Raw genomic sequence first — 14,002 nt, forward strand, 5'->3', positions numbered from 1 at the left:
TTCTAATTTAGTTCTGTTTGAGATCTCAAAGACATATTATTCATACAAAGAGAAATGTATCCATTTAAAAAATTGATCAGGATTTTCCATCATCCTTTGACAAAACTGCTCTTAAATTTTCTCTTTTGCCATTCTTCTACTTCTCCATGTATATGCTTGCTTTTCCTTTTTAATTTTCAAACTCAAGGGAGTGAGCAGGAATTATATCTCCACTCCTATGTGTAGAATATTTTTACCCATTCCTAATAATAAAAATAAAAGTGGTGAAAGCAAATTTATAAATTTATAAATTTATAAATTCTCCTTGAGTGAAAAGTACTATAAACTAAATGATAAAATACATTATTTTAAAGCCACCATCTTAATCTTTCAGTAAATAATAGAAATGTTGTTGTACAGCAGTTGAAATAATCTACCCTCAATTTCTGTTTTTATTAAGAATACTTGATTAAAATAGCATACTATGTATCTATTTTAACATAATGCGATGATGATTGTAAAGTTTAGAAGAATATATCTTTGTGATTCAACCTAATCTGAATTGCTTTTTACATGTTAACTTTCTTATTCTTATTCATTTTTACATGTAGTTACTGAGTAGAAACCAGTGTTAAAAAAATTCAACAGAGTAAATTTTAAAGATCTTATTGGCTTTATTCAATGATTCATGAGTTGGGCAGCATCCAATCTAGCAGATAAATAGGAGCTATAACGAACAGTATGAAATGAAAGACAGGCAGAAGAGAGCAGGATCAAGGAAGTTATACAAGGCAAAAAAAAAAAAAAGGTTGATTTTTACAAGGTTACTTTCCTTTAGGGGATGGCAGGTATCTATTAGCAGATTACCTAACTAGTGCTGATCAAGTTATTCCTGACAGTTTAAAATTCCATTTTGGGAAAGCCAAACTATAATTAAATCTCAATTTGGTGGCGTGGGGCTTAACATAAGTGAGTCCATTGTAGATAATCCTTCCATTTTAGTTGAGTAAACTATGTTTAAGAGAGGTTAAATTATTTACTGAAGGTAGATTGTTAATTAAATGGTAGAACTAGGGTGGATCTTCTGGTGCAATTAAGTCGCATGATCATTTGAGTAGCGGAGAAAGAGAGTTTAGAGTATTAGAGGCCATTCAACCCTCTGCAAGGAGGGTTGGGGCCACTGAAGTCTTGGTAGAGAGTTGTGCTAGAGCAAGATTACGAGCTTTGGTGATAGAGAGGTTGCATGGTGTATTTAGTAGAAAAAACATGTAAAAGAAAGTTAAAAGGATGAGTAAAAAAATAAGGATGGTGTTTTTAATGGGAAATATTGTATTTGAAATGTTGATTTGCTTTTGAAATCAGTACTGTCGAATCTTCCCTCTTTATAGTCAGACTTCTAAAATAAAAGGGTGTTCAGTACTTACTGTCACCATTAACCTCTCATTAATTATTCCATTACTTATTTCCAGCCTTATCACTTTGCCAAAATGTCTTCAGTGACATCAGTGTCCCTAAATCCAATGGATATTTTCAGGCCTAATTTTTCTCGACCTTTTCAATATGTAAAACTATGGACTGCTCTTCTGCATTTAAAAAAAATTCTCCCATACTGTCTTTCTGTACACTCCCTGGTCTGAATCCTACTCTTTTTTCCTTTCCTTTTCAGTTTCCTTTGCACTCTCCTCCTTTTGCCAAATAACTGTTATAATTCTTCAAGACTCTATCCCAAGATTTTTTCCCCTACTCGCTATTCGTAGACAATCTCATTTGTACCAGAGTTTCTATTAATATCTATTTCTTGGTGATTCACAAATGTCTATTTCCAGTCCAGGCTTCTTTGATCTCTACATCAGAATTTCCAACCACCTTCTCCGTTCTACTAGGATATCTCCAAGACACTTCAAATTCATCATGTTCAAAACCATTTTCAGGTACTCCCTCTTTATTCCTGAAACCCGATTCTCTTCTACCACTGTCTACCTTTGTATGTCACTATCGTTCCTAAAATGCCCTCCCCCTGCCCACTGATCCTATCACACATCTGATAGTGATGAATTAATCACCAAGGTCTGTTGCTTTGGCCTCCAGAATACATGATGAGTCTGTCTGCCATTTTATTCTTCATTTTCGTTGTCCTAGTTCAGGTGATCACGATCTCCTTTCGGAACATTTTGAAGCTGCCCACTGATCTGCACAACTCTAGTCTTCATTCTTTTTGTCATTTTTCAATACCACAGCCAACGTGGTCTTTTAAAACTGCAAATCTTATAATTTCTGAACATTTGTTTTTAAAATAAAGACAAAAATGCCAAATGTATCTTAACAGACCCAGAGTAGTCTGATCTTTTCAACCTTACCTTACTCTATTCTCCCCTTTCCTCTTAAGAGGTCCAGCCCACAATCTTGTATGTGCACCATGATTTCTCTTACCTCAGGACCTTTTCTCATGTATTTCCTGTGGCCTGGAATGGCGATCTTATTCCTTTAATTTCATTACTGTATCCTCTCCCTCAGTTCAAGTTTATTTACTCAGATAAAACTTTCTGGCAACTTTAACTAGATCACTCTTTGCATACTATGAGCTAATGGGATCATATTCATTGCTTTCATAACATATACTGCATTTTATACTTATTATGTTATGAATTTTTGTAATGGCTTTCTCCTTCCTAGACTAGAAATTTTATGAAGGTAGAATTTTTGCTTCTTTTTACTCACTATTGTAGCTCCCTAATTTGACACAATGCCTATTCCATATTAAGTGTATAATATATATTAACTGATTAAGTGAATAAGTAAGTGAATGATTTAATAAATGCAAGATTTAAAATATTACCTTTGTTATGTAATTCATCTTGAGATACATAGCTTATCTCCTTTACTAGAATAGTCTATTTGAAAAGTAGATATTAACTTATCGATTCACGTTTCCCTCAAATGAATAAGTTGGAGTATAGTAAGTGCTTTGTTAACATTTAAACTGAAAAAAATATAAGTGAAAATAAAACAGTTCAAGTCAATGTTTTGTTTTTGATGTTAATTTAAGCAATGTTTCTGCTACTATCTAATCATAAGAATCACAAATTCTTGGATGTTCTTCAAAGCAGCAAAATCAGAGTTGCAGCTCATAGATCTACATTTTTAAATAATCATCTCTGGTGTTAGCAAGGCAGATTTAAGAAACATCAATTCAATATAGTTGATATATTTATATTCATAATAGACAGAGATAAGAAAAAAAGAATTACATTATTAAAATATGTCTTAAGGAAAAAATCTTCTTTTTCCTATTTTTTCCACCTTATTTTCTTTCTTCCATTCATATGTTATGTTGATCTAATTCAAAATCAAAATCAAGTTTATTTACAATAAACTTAAAAATCTTGCCCTCTTTTTCCTGATGAATAAGTACACTTTGAATTTCATCTGACTAATGTTTTGCTAAGGGCAGAAACATGTTTGTCCTGAGTGAAAAAACAATTGTTAGTTACGTCTTGAGATTGAGGTACACTGGTTAAGGTTGGATGCTGATAGTATAGTTGTATCTGATAATATGTTGTACACTTAATCTACAGTGGTGCAATTATGTCTTATACATTTTACTGTATAATTTACTGTATTCTTTGGGGAATTTCAACCTACATGCTAACATTTTTCTAGGTTCAACTGCGTGGGTTAAATCGTCTGGAAAATAGCTAGGCTGAGAAAGCCATGTCGAGATTATTACAACAGTATGATAGTGAAAAATTAGAGTGTCAAGGAAGAGCTGTATTCAGATGAATGATATCATAGGGATTTTATACAAAGGGTTAAATGGTTTCCTAGGGAAAGAGAAAGATGATCTTGTCTTTGGTTCAGCATTTTAAAATGATAATAAATCAGGTTAATGACGTTCTAATGATTCCTATTTTGGAATAATTAAGATTTCTGCTAGGGTAGGATTTGGGTTAAAGCATTACAATTTCATAACTTAAAAATAGCTGCTCAATTCACTTCAAAAAGTCAGGTCCCTGTAGAACTCCAAAGGCCTCTCCTTATCTGAGGCTTTTTTTTTTTTTTTAAAGAAAATTGTTGCACAAAATAATATCTTAAGCTCCATTCGGAAAGCAAACAAACAAATAACAACTATAACAACAACAACAACAACAAAACCAGTGCTGACTCCTGACACAAAACCATTATCCACAAGATTGCCTTGCCAGGCCCAGGACATTGCTCCTTCTTTTGAGACCTGGACTTTAGGTCAATCATCAAGTGGCCTTTTACTGTGCTGAAGTTGGTTAACAATGTGCTAAAGGAATACAAATAGTCCCTTATTTCATTGAAATTTTGTTTGTGGCCACATCAACTTATGCTAAACAGAATTGGGAACTAGGAAGTAAGTAGAAAAGACATTTGTCTAAAAAACCTGTTGCAAAGTCCATGTAATAAAGTTACTGTTGTTAACTTACTATCTAACATTTCCCAAACCATACTTCTGTGAAAATAAAGATTCCAAAATGGAGTTCTTATACTGCATCTCCTCCTTGAAGATAACACAGCATTAAAGAAACACTTAACTTTATTAAACTTCTATGCCAAAAATTTAACAAGACTCATTCTTCAACTCTTATTTTTGCTGAAGTAGTTTAATGTGGGAAATTGTTCTATTAATCTGAAAGTGTCTTGGAAACAGGGCCATATTAAATTTAAACATATTAAATTTTAATAATTTCACAGTAACTTTCAAAGTGCTTGTTTATAGAACTAGTACTTTGTTGAAAAATTGAATGAATAAATGAATGGTTTAGTGGGTGGATGAACAGATAGAAGGATTAATGAGTAAATAAATGAAAAAACAATCCTTTGGCTTAATACAATAAATGTAATTATTACATATAATAAAGATGAAATAAGGGTCGCTAAAGTCATCAGATGCTACCAGTAAGATGAACCGATATTTGCAATATATACATACATAGAAAAATCCTCTAACATCATACTTTTAATCAACATATTAACCTTTTTGAGGACACTTCTTTCAAGTCTCTTCCTCTTTTACCTCTACCTTCCTCAAATCCTTCACTGTACACAGGTCTTCTGTTATACTATGAACTCTCTTTATATTTCTACATGCAACATTACAATTATATATTAATACTTCACCCTTCCCATTAATAACCAATAACCTCCAAGATGTATCAGGCACTCTTCTAAGCACTCCATACATATTATCTCATTTACTCCTGGGCTCTGACCCATGGCTGTCATTATTTTTCTCATTTTATGTGTGTGGATACTGAGGAGTTAAGGACCTTGCTCCAAGCTAGGCAGCTAATCAGTAAGAGAGCTGAGATATCAGCCCAGATGTCTAACTGAAGAATTCTTACTTGGCAGTGTTCTCCTTTATTCATATTTTCTCTATACCAGAGTGAAGATTTCTCTTACTTGTTTGTCTTTAACAGTAAGAGCTTTTTCTCTTGGTAATTCACATTAGCTCCTCATCCAAATGAGTTCCTTTGACAATAAATAAAATGAAACCTGCACATCTTAAAATTGAAACTCAGAGTATAATTGCATTATAATACAATAATTATTGTTCATAATAAGCATAATGAGACATTAAAGAAAGGATCAAATATGTCGAATATATTCTACCTTTGAAAGATAAAATAGTCTATAATTTAGTTGAAATATTCATTATGGTTTAATATACCAGGGATTGAAAACATCCTATTTAGTAAAAAATTTCTCACATAGACAGATGATCAAAAACAATGCCCTTTGAGTTCTAGATGGCAGTTTTATCATATTCAGCTTATGTAACTTAGGTGCCAACTATACTATTTTTGCTTCTTGCTATTCCTTGTGGGAATAGTAATAAAAACATGATTCTACACAAATTAGTTGATAAAGTGATTTAAAATTTCAACATGTTTTCAATACATCTCTAACATCCTTAGTCAGCTGATGGTTGGGGATTAATGTCACAGTTAGTATGTGGATGTTTAATATGCCAGCAGCCTGGGTTTGGAGTTTTTGTAAATGCTATGGGCTCAGCTGGGCATTTTGTTGTCATTGCTCAGAAAGATAATGTAAACTGACATCTGCTCGGCCTCTGCTGAGATGGGATTTGAGGATAGGCCTTTTATTTTAAAAAAGGCTTGATTTAGCTTAAAAAAGAAATAAGAATCTCAAAGAGAAAATATTGTTTTTGGCAGGTAAATATCACAAAAAAACTTGTAGAATATTGCATGATCACCAGAAAGTCAAATTGTGTACATTTGCAATTCACACTTTGTGAGTTAAATAGATTGCAAGCTGATTGTAATTCGGTCTGCTTATTAGGTGTGAGGAAAAATTTGTCTCTTGCAATCTCTTTAAAAATGAAACTGATGCTAGTTATATTTTTAGAATAAAACACAACTGAGAGATAGCACAGACTGAGTCCATAAACAGTAGAAATTTATTGAATCTTTCTTAAATGTTTTTATTCAATTTTTCATTAAGGAGTTCCCATAAATTGCATAGAAAAATTTAAAACTCCCAAATGATTGGACTTAAATTTGTGAGTTCAACAAGGACTAAGTAACAAGTAGGTTTCATTAGTTTAAAAAACACTTTATAAACTATATTTAGCAAAGTTATTTTTGGTATTCGTGAAGCATGAGACTGTACTGAGCACCTTGACTCCATACTTTACAGCAAGAAGACAAAACTATTGAGATTTTCTAGATTTGATGAGCTTATAAATTTAAGAAAAAAACAATAAATCTAAAACTTTTATAATGGTTTCCCTAAGTCTCTCTCTCTCTCTCTCTCTCTCTCACACACACACACACACACACACACGGACACACACACACGGACACACACACATGCACACACACACACACACGGACACACACACACACGATTAATGCAAATGGTGGAACTTCTAAATCTGTATTAAAGATTGCATTGCTAAACTTCATCAAGAATGTCTTTATTGATTTTCATCTGAAATTTACCACAAATAACTAACTATATTTACATGCATCTTGGTGTAGATTTATATACATCTATACAGCAACAATAGAACTTGTTAAATAATTTGAGATGGGTAACAGGTGAGAGAAAAGAAGGATAAAAGGTCTGGATTAAACTACTGAGAGAGATATAATGGGAGGTAGGATAAATTTGGAGAGTTTAAATTCAATTAAATTCATTAAATGATGAGTTTAATTTTGGAAATGTTGTTTATTTGTCTGTTCGTGTCTGAAGTCAGTTAAGATAAAGATCTAGAGATTAGAAGACTAACCTTGCCTAGGAAAAAAATAAAGCCGTACTTAAGATTTTTGATAGAGAATATACAGAGTAATAAGAGATGATGGTCTAAATAAGTATTTTTAATGATACTAACATTTATAGAATGATCAGAAGAGTTTGACTAGGAGCTCGGGAGAGAATGGAGAAAAATCAGGGAAATATGACATTCTAGAAGCCAAGAAAAAATAAACATTCTAGAAAGAATTGGTAAACAATCATTGATTTATTTGTTCATTAATTCTCAAATGTTCATCAAATTCCTACTTTACAACAAGGACAAATGTGGAAAACCCATATATGGCCTCTGCGCTCAGGGAACTTACAGTAAAGTGGGAAAACAAATATAAATCTGTCTACCGCCATACCACCCTGAACAAGCCCGATCCCGTCTAATCTCGGAAGCTAAGCAGGGTTGGGCCTGGTCAGTACTTGGATGGGAGACCACATAGGAAGACCAGGTGCTGTAGGTGTAAAAAATAAATAAAAAATAAAAAATAAGGGATTGTAAGATGACAAGGTCCTTGTAATCTGTGAGGTCAACCAAGGGTTGCCTCACCTCAAATAAAAACAAAAAACAAAAAATAAATATAAATCAAACAATTCCTCATATAAATATTTCATTGTAAATTTCAGTAAGTCATAAAGAATATAGTTATTAAAAACAGCTATAAAAGTATGAAGCAGATGAACTTCTATTCTGTGAGATCTGGAAACCCTTATCTCAGGAAGTAAACTCACAAGATTTGAAGAATAAAGAACTAACAGGGCATGGAGTGGGAAAGGGCAGTTCTGGCAATGAACTAGCAAGCACCAAGGACCTCCTATGTGAGGGACAGGGCCATGTGCCCTGAGCTCTAGGAGTTACCCTGAAAGTTTATTTCAGCATAATAATGATCTTAGCTTATAGAAGTTTTTAAAAAGTAAAACTAAATTATTGCTTCTAGGCAACCAACAATGCAGGGAGGGTTGTCTTAGATAGATAGGGATACTGGAGTTTGGAACATTTGCTTCAGGCTGAGAGATAATTTTGAGAATTATGAACTCATTGTTCATTCATTTATTAAATATTTATTAATTCTATCACATATGTGAGATACAATGAGGAAGAATGAGTGCCATATTATTCTTTTAAGAAAATAATCTTATGATGATGATGTTTTGAGAAATAATTTATTCATTCATCCATTTTAAGTGTATAATTCAACGTTTAGTAACTTTACCAAGTTGTCACATTATTCTTTAATAAAAGTTTATACATTAATCAATGCACTTGTCCTCCTTTGGATAGCAAGGGATGTTCTACCAGGCTAAACAATGAACATTTGTCTCTTAGTACGAGCCGTGTTAGGTTCTTCTTCCTAGAAACAAATAACACCTGAAAACACTCAATTTAAAACTGAAAAAAAAAAAAGGAAATCATAATTTTTAAACAATGTGACATTTTAAATGTTAATAAAAATTCTTTACATATCGTTTCTCCTCCTGTTTTTGTTTTCTTTTAGTAACTCAATTAAGACAAGCTTACTCTGGTATCAGTTTTCAAAAGAAATTGCTGACTCAGAAGCTCAGTCAGTATTGGTCTGTGGTGATTATTTAATCTACTCTGTCCATCCACATACGTAAGAAAAATAGCCACTTGGAAAAAATTAAGAATTGTTCAATGTCCCACAGGGGGACTGTTGATGTTAGAACTGAAATTTAAACTCAAATTCACAAGCACAGCCCAGGGTTCCCCACAGTGACCATGTCACCTGTTCTGGGGGGATAGTATAGTACAAACCACTGCCACAGATTCACGACAAATTACCTGATGAGTAATTTGCTATTGAAAGCCATGAGTTTAATAAAGCCTTCTTAGCATGGTGGTCCAGATTACAACTGTGCAGATACTTTCATTACTGTTTTATAGCAAAATGCTATGGTTATTGCTTAATAGTACTTCTTTTTATATTTACAAAAGAACAGAATTATGAAAAAAGAATAAGCATTTCTGTGTTTTTGATGTAATATATATGGTTTATATATATTTATAAAATTCTCTACCTTTTGTTACAAAAATTGGAGGTGATTACGCTGCCCCATTAAATGTATTTTTGGGGAGCACACCATATTTGTGAATAAAAATGCAAAGTGATTGTTTCCTGACTGTAGTAGCAACTGGCGAAACATTTATAGACTTGCTATGATGAATAACCTGACTATAACTCCAAGGCAAATAGAAGTGTTTCCTTTGCTGGTAAATTATTTCATATAACGTGTGCTATTATAAATGTACACTTGTACATCAATATTTTTAGATGTAATAAAATATGCAAATTGTCATTGGATAAGATAATCATAGCAGAAATCATCTTTTTCTTCATGGAGTGATTTTTATGCTACACTTTTTATGCTAACTATCAGTACAAAGATTTTCTTCAATGTAAGTCTTTTAATATGTTAAAATGGGAACAATCACTGGTTTTGATATTATAATGGCATTTAATATTTGATTATTTTTCAGAAAAAACTCACAGCAATATACATAAAAATAATTTTCAATTACATATGCGTTCTAGGCTTTCTTTCAATGTGACCAATTTAGAAAATATGAATGTATTTCAAATAATAATTTTGCTTGTGTGTTTCACATATTATTCTTTATCTGAATGGTGTAATATTAAGAGGGCCATTATTGTCCCTGTGAAGTAAATTAGGAACTTTTTATTTCCTTTATCTTTCATGTGACTCTATTTATTTCTTAACTAGTGTGACAGATGTGGTTTAAAATAAAAATTAGGCTATTACTAATGAAAAATGTGTTGGAAGCTTCTGTGCTGGTAACAACAAAATGTCACAGAGCACTCATTTTCCTCTTGATTTGGTGGCGTGGTGATTGTGGGAAAATTTGTAATAAACAGAATAATGCAATGGTTAATGTTACAGAAAAATGAAATTTTACTTTGATTTACTGAAAAGATACACATTAATAAGCAGCCAATTGATTACTATTTACAAAACATAGTTGTTAGGCATCAAATTATTTTTCTCCTCTACGCTTTACTATAAGCTAATCAAGATTTTAGACACAATACCGATTAATGGCATACACACAGTACAAAATTAATGGTAATTTAAACAGTTTGAAAATAGCAAAAGAAAAAATAGGGCATGAGAAGAGAGCGAATATCTGCATTACACTAAACAAATTTGGAGCTGTTTCAATAGCTTTGTTATTCACAAATTTGACTAAAACATTGCATATTATAATTATCAGATTATTATATGCTACTAAACTAGAAGCACAGATTCAACTACTATTCTTAATAGAATTTATTATATGTATCATTAAAGTTGTTAGTAATCCAAATTTATTACATTTGCAACATTTAAGTTGAAAATACATGATGTAAGTGTGCCCCCATGTGGCTATAGACTAATTTTTAAGAATGTAAGAAAAACGTAAATGGAAAGAGGGCCTTAACTATTTCTATTATCTAGTGACTACTTACCCCAACCCAGGAAAAGAATTGTCTCTCCTACTTTAAAAATTATTTATTCTAAGTTAGAGGTTTCATATTTTTTCTCATAGTTCTTATAAATATTTTATTTTTAATAGCCATATATGTTAACCAACACATCCACCTCTGATTCTGGAGTGGTATAACATAGTTAAAAACACATAAATCAACACACAAAAAAACTTATTTCTCCTAACATATATATTGTTTGATTAAGTCAAGCCTGAATATCTGCAAGTATTTTAAAATACATTTGTGATTAAATAGGATAATGTATCAACTAAAAAATTTATATTAGGGCAGGCCAACACCTGAAAAAGTAGTTTGTCTGTTTGTGTGATGTACAGGAAGACTGCTATTTGTTTATAACTTTTGTTAATCATCAAGATATTGGATATCTATAATATACATTGTAGATGCCACAAAATTCGAAACCCCTTTTCTATATAGTTTCTTTGTAGAGTTGCCAACATTTTTATTTTGACACAAAGAAATATTTCCTAGTTAATACTCTTCTTCTAGTCACTAGTCATTTAACTAGTGACTTTGAGTCATTTAACTCTCTAGTCACTAGTTGCAAGATGCAAAGACTTATCTACTGACCAGTTCATGCTTCTGGAAAAACTTTGTAAAGACTAGCTGTTAATTAGTCTGTTAGATATAAACAGGTATCAAGATTGCTGAGGTGTGCAGTGTGTCTACAATTGTACAAATCTTAGAAATGAATGAGTTGGGAGTGTTAAAAATCTAAAACAAGTGTGATTTGGGAAAATCGTGAGTCAGAAAAAAAAACTTTAAATTACAGAAAAGGAAAATATCTACTGTTGAATTGTACATCTGAAACACTGGATTTTGTTAACCAATGTCACTATAATAAAAAAATAAAAATAATAAAAAAAGAAAGGAAAATATCAGTCTATTCATATTTAAATTTTGAAGGACAAAGACTAAGACTGCTTCTTTTAGACATTATAAAAACAAGAACCTTAACTGTATAATTAAAAGGTTGAATTTTCAATTAAACAGGTGTTTCAATTCTAAGCAACTTTAACATAGCTGGTCTCAGTGCTAGTTTCTTCAGGCTAAAATATAGCTTCCCGTATTTTCCATTTTGTTGCTTTTTTAAATTAGCCCAAAATGCTGTGCATCTACTCCAACCTTTTATCACTAAAAAATTGTAAAAGTAAAATCAAAAATAAACTCAATTTTAAGGAGTGCAATGATTAAAAAAATAATGCAAACATCTATTTTATATTTTCTCTATTAAACATTTCTCTACTTAATTTAAATTTATGGTTCAGCATAGCAATGCTTTTGAAGAAAAGGTTTTTTCTTTAATTTTAATTACAGAATTGGAAGACATTTAAGTTGTTTGTTTTAATAATCCAAGCTTATGCTAATGTTAGTTTGGTCATTTAACATATTTTTTAAAGTTCTCAAAGAACAATATTTCACAAATAAATATTGATGTCTGCCAATTTTTTTTTTTGCTGATTGAAATGAGCTATATATTTTAAAAAAACAAATCAAACTATTTCTTACTCCACCCTTTCCACCTATGTTATCTAAAAGAAGAATTTTAAATGTGAGAGTCAAAATATAAATAATAATAATAGCAATATTTCAAAAAACATCTTACTCTTTTTTGGAAAATTTTTCTCACACTGAGGGAGAAAAACAAGTTAGAGTAGGAGAAAAAGACAAAGCAATGAATGAAATGATAGCATTTGTAATCCTAATTTAAAATCTCATAGCATTGAAAATCTCCTAGCAAATGTTAGGTTGTTGTCATATAGATACTGATTCTTAACCAAAAAATTTTATTGAGTGCCTGAATGAAATATTTTCTCATGCTTTTTCTTTTTGTCTTGGATATCTTAGGCTCCTTAATAATTTATATTTGGCAAAGCAATTTGAAACTAATTTTTTATTATAACTTTTATTTGACAAATTTATTTATAACTCCTTTCACATTTTTGAAAATAAATCCAGAGACACTCTAGTTAAGGTAACTTACTGAATAGTGATCATTCTTATGTGTTTAGAAAGGAAATGTTACAGAACAATGAAATAGTGACACTTAGACAGAGCTACCTAAATCAACCTGAGCTACAGATTAGCAAATTGGTTAATTTATGCTTCCTTTGTCTCATTTAGAATATAAAAAGCTAATTAACTCCCTTCTTTTTTGGAGTAGTTTTAAATCTCATGCCCTGACCCACAATTTTGATCTATATCACCTTCTTCAAGTGTTGAGAGTAAATGATATTGAGACATGCTTGAAAAGTATATGTTGTAAATGGTACATATTTAAAAAAAGAAAAGTTATTTTTTCTGTTCATAAATAGTATGATTTGGCTTGTAAGGCACCAAATTAGCTTCTAAAATGGAGGCTTTGACCATTAAGTATGCTGTGTAACATTTACAATGAACCCTACAGCACTAATAGAGAAGCTCAATGTTTTTCTTAAAAAAACAAAAACAAAAACAACTCTAATTACTCTTTCCATTTCTTATTCACAAAACCAGTGCTAAGACATTGAATTATTTTTCTCTCTTGCAGTCTAGAATCAACCCCAAACCGTCGATTGTAATAACATTCCTTGCTGCTCTGGAATAAAATGTGAGAAATGAGTGCTTGGAGAATTCTTGTTCAGTCTGAACAGGCATACATTGTTTACTCTGCTATACATGGTCCTCTGTTTTCAACTAGGTTGATACAAAAAAATAGATTATTGAAATCCTCAATTCTAAGTGTAAATTCAACATTAATGATATTTTCTAAGGGAAAAAAGGAGCAGATAAAATTGCACACATTTCTTTTGCATATATAATTTCCCAATAACAAGTACATGTACAGTGAACATTTTATTTGCAGCTGGTTGAATAGAAGTAATTGACCAATAAAATACCAAAGACTATTCATCTTTGAATAGTCTCGACAGTACAGGCACAGTTACATTATCAAAAAAACGAATGCCATTCAATATCTAGCCAATGGAAATAATATAGATTGCTTTGCATTTTTCATTGTTCTTGATTAAAAATAGACCACAATGTAGAAATGTATTTCTAAGCAAATTCGGCGTCAGTGATATGTACTAATACAGCATTACCAAAGTGTATGTTTTCAGAACTGAGGCCATCAAAGACACTCCCATTCTCAATGTCCCAGAAAAATAGAAACGTATGCGGATACGGGTGACAATACATTAAAACTTAGCATGAAAACTTTT

General features: G+C 31.5%; 1 protein-coding gene and 1 pseudogene across 1 annotated transcript in view; one reads left to right on the forward strand and one right to left on the reverse strand.

Moving 5' to 3' along the window:
- Positions 1-7,617: 7,617 nt before the first annotated feature.
- Positions 7,618-7,736, forward strand: LOC111743137 (annotated as a pseudogene).
- An 837-nt stretch (positions 7,737-8,573) lies between these two features.
- Positions 8,574-14,002, reverse strand: part of GNAT3 (G protein subunit alpha transducin 3) — a 54,527-nt gene continuing 49,098 nt past the window's right edge. Inside the window, exons 8-9 of the mRNA XM_011365235.1 lie at positions 11,078-11,140; positions 8,574-8,624 (exon numbers count right to left, since the gene is read on the reverse strand). Coding sequence (XP_011363537.1) covers positions 8,574-8,624; positions 11,078-11,140 — 114 coding nt within the window. The remainder of the gene's footprint in view (positions 8,625-11,077; positions 11,141-14,002) is intronic.

This window comes from Pteropus vampyrus, unplaced genomic scaffold, assembly GCF_000151845.1.
Source record: "Pteropus vampyrus isolate Shadow unplaced genomic scaffold, Pvam_2.0 Scaffold107, whole genome shotgun sequence".
Classification (NCBI taxonomy): Eukaryota; Metazoa; Chordata; class Mammalia; order Chiroptera; family Pteropodidae; genus Pteropus; species Pteropus vampyrus.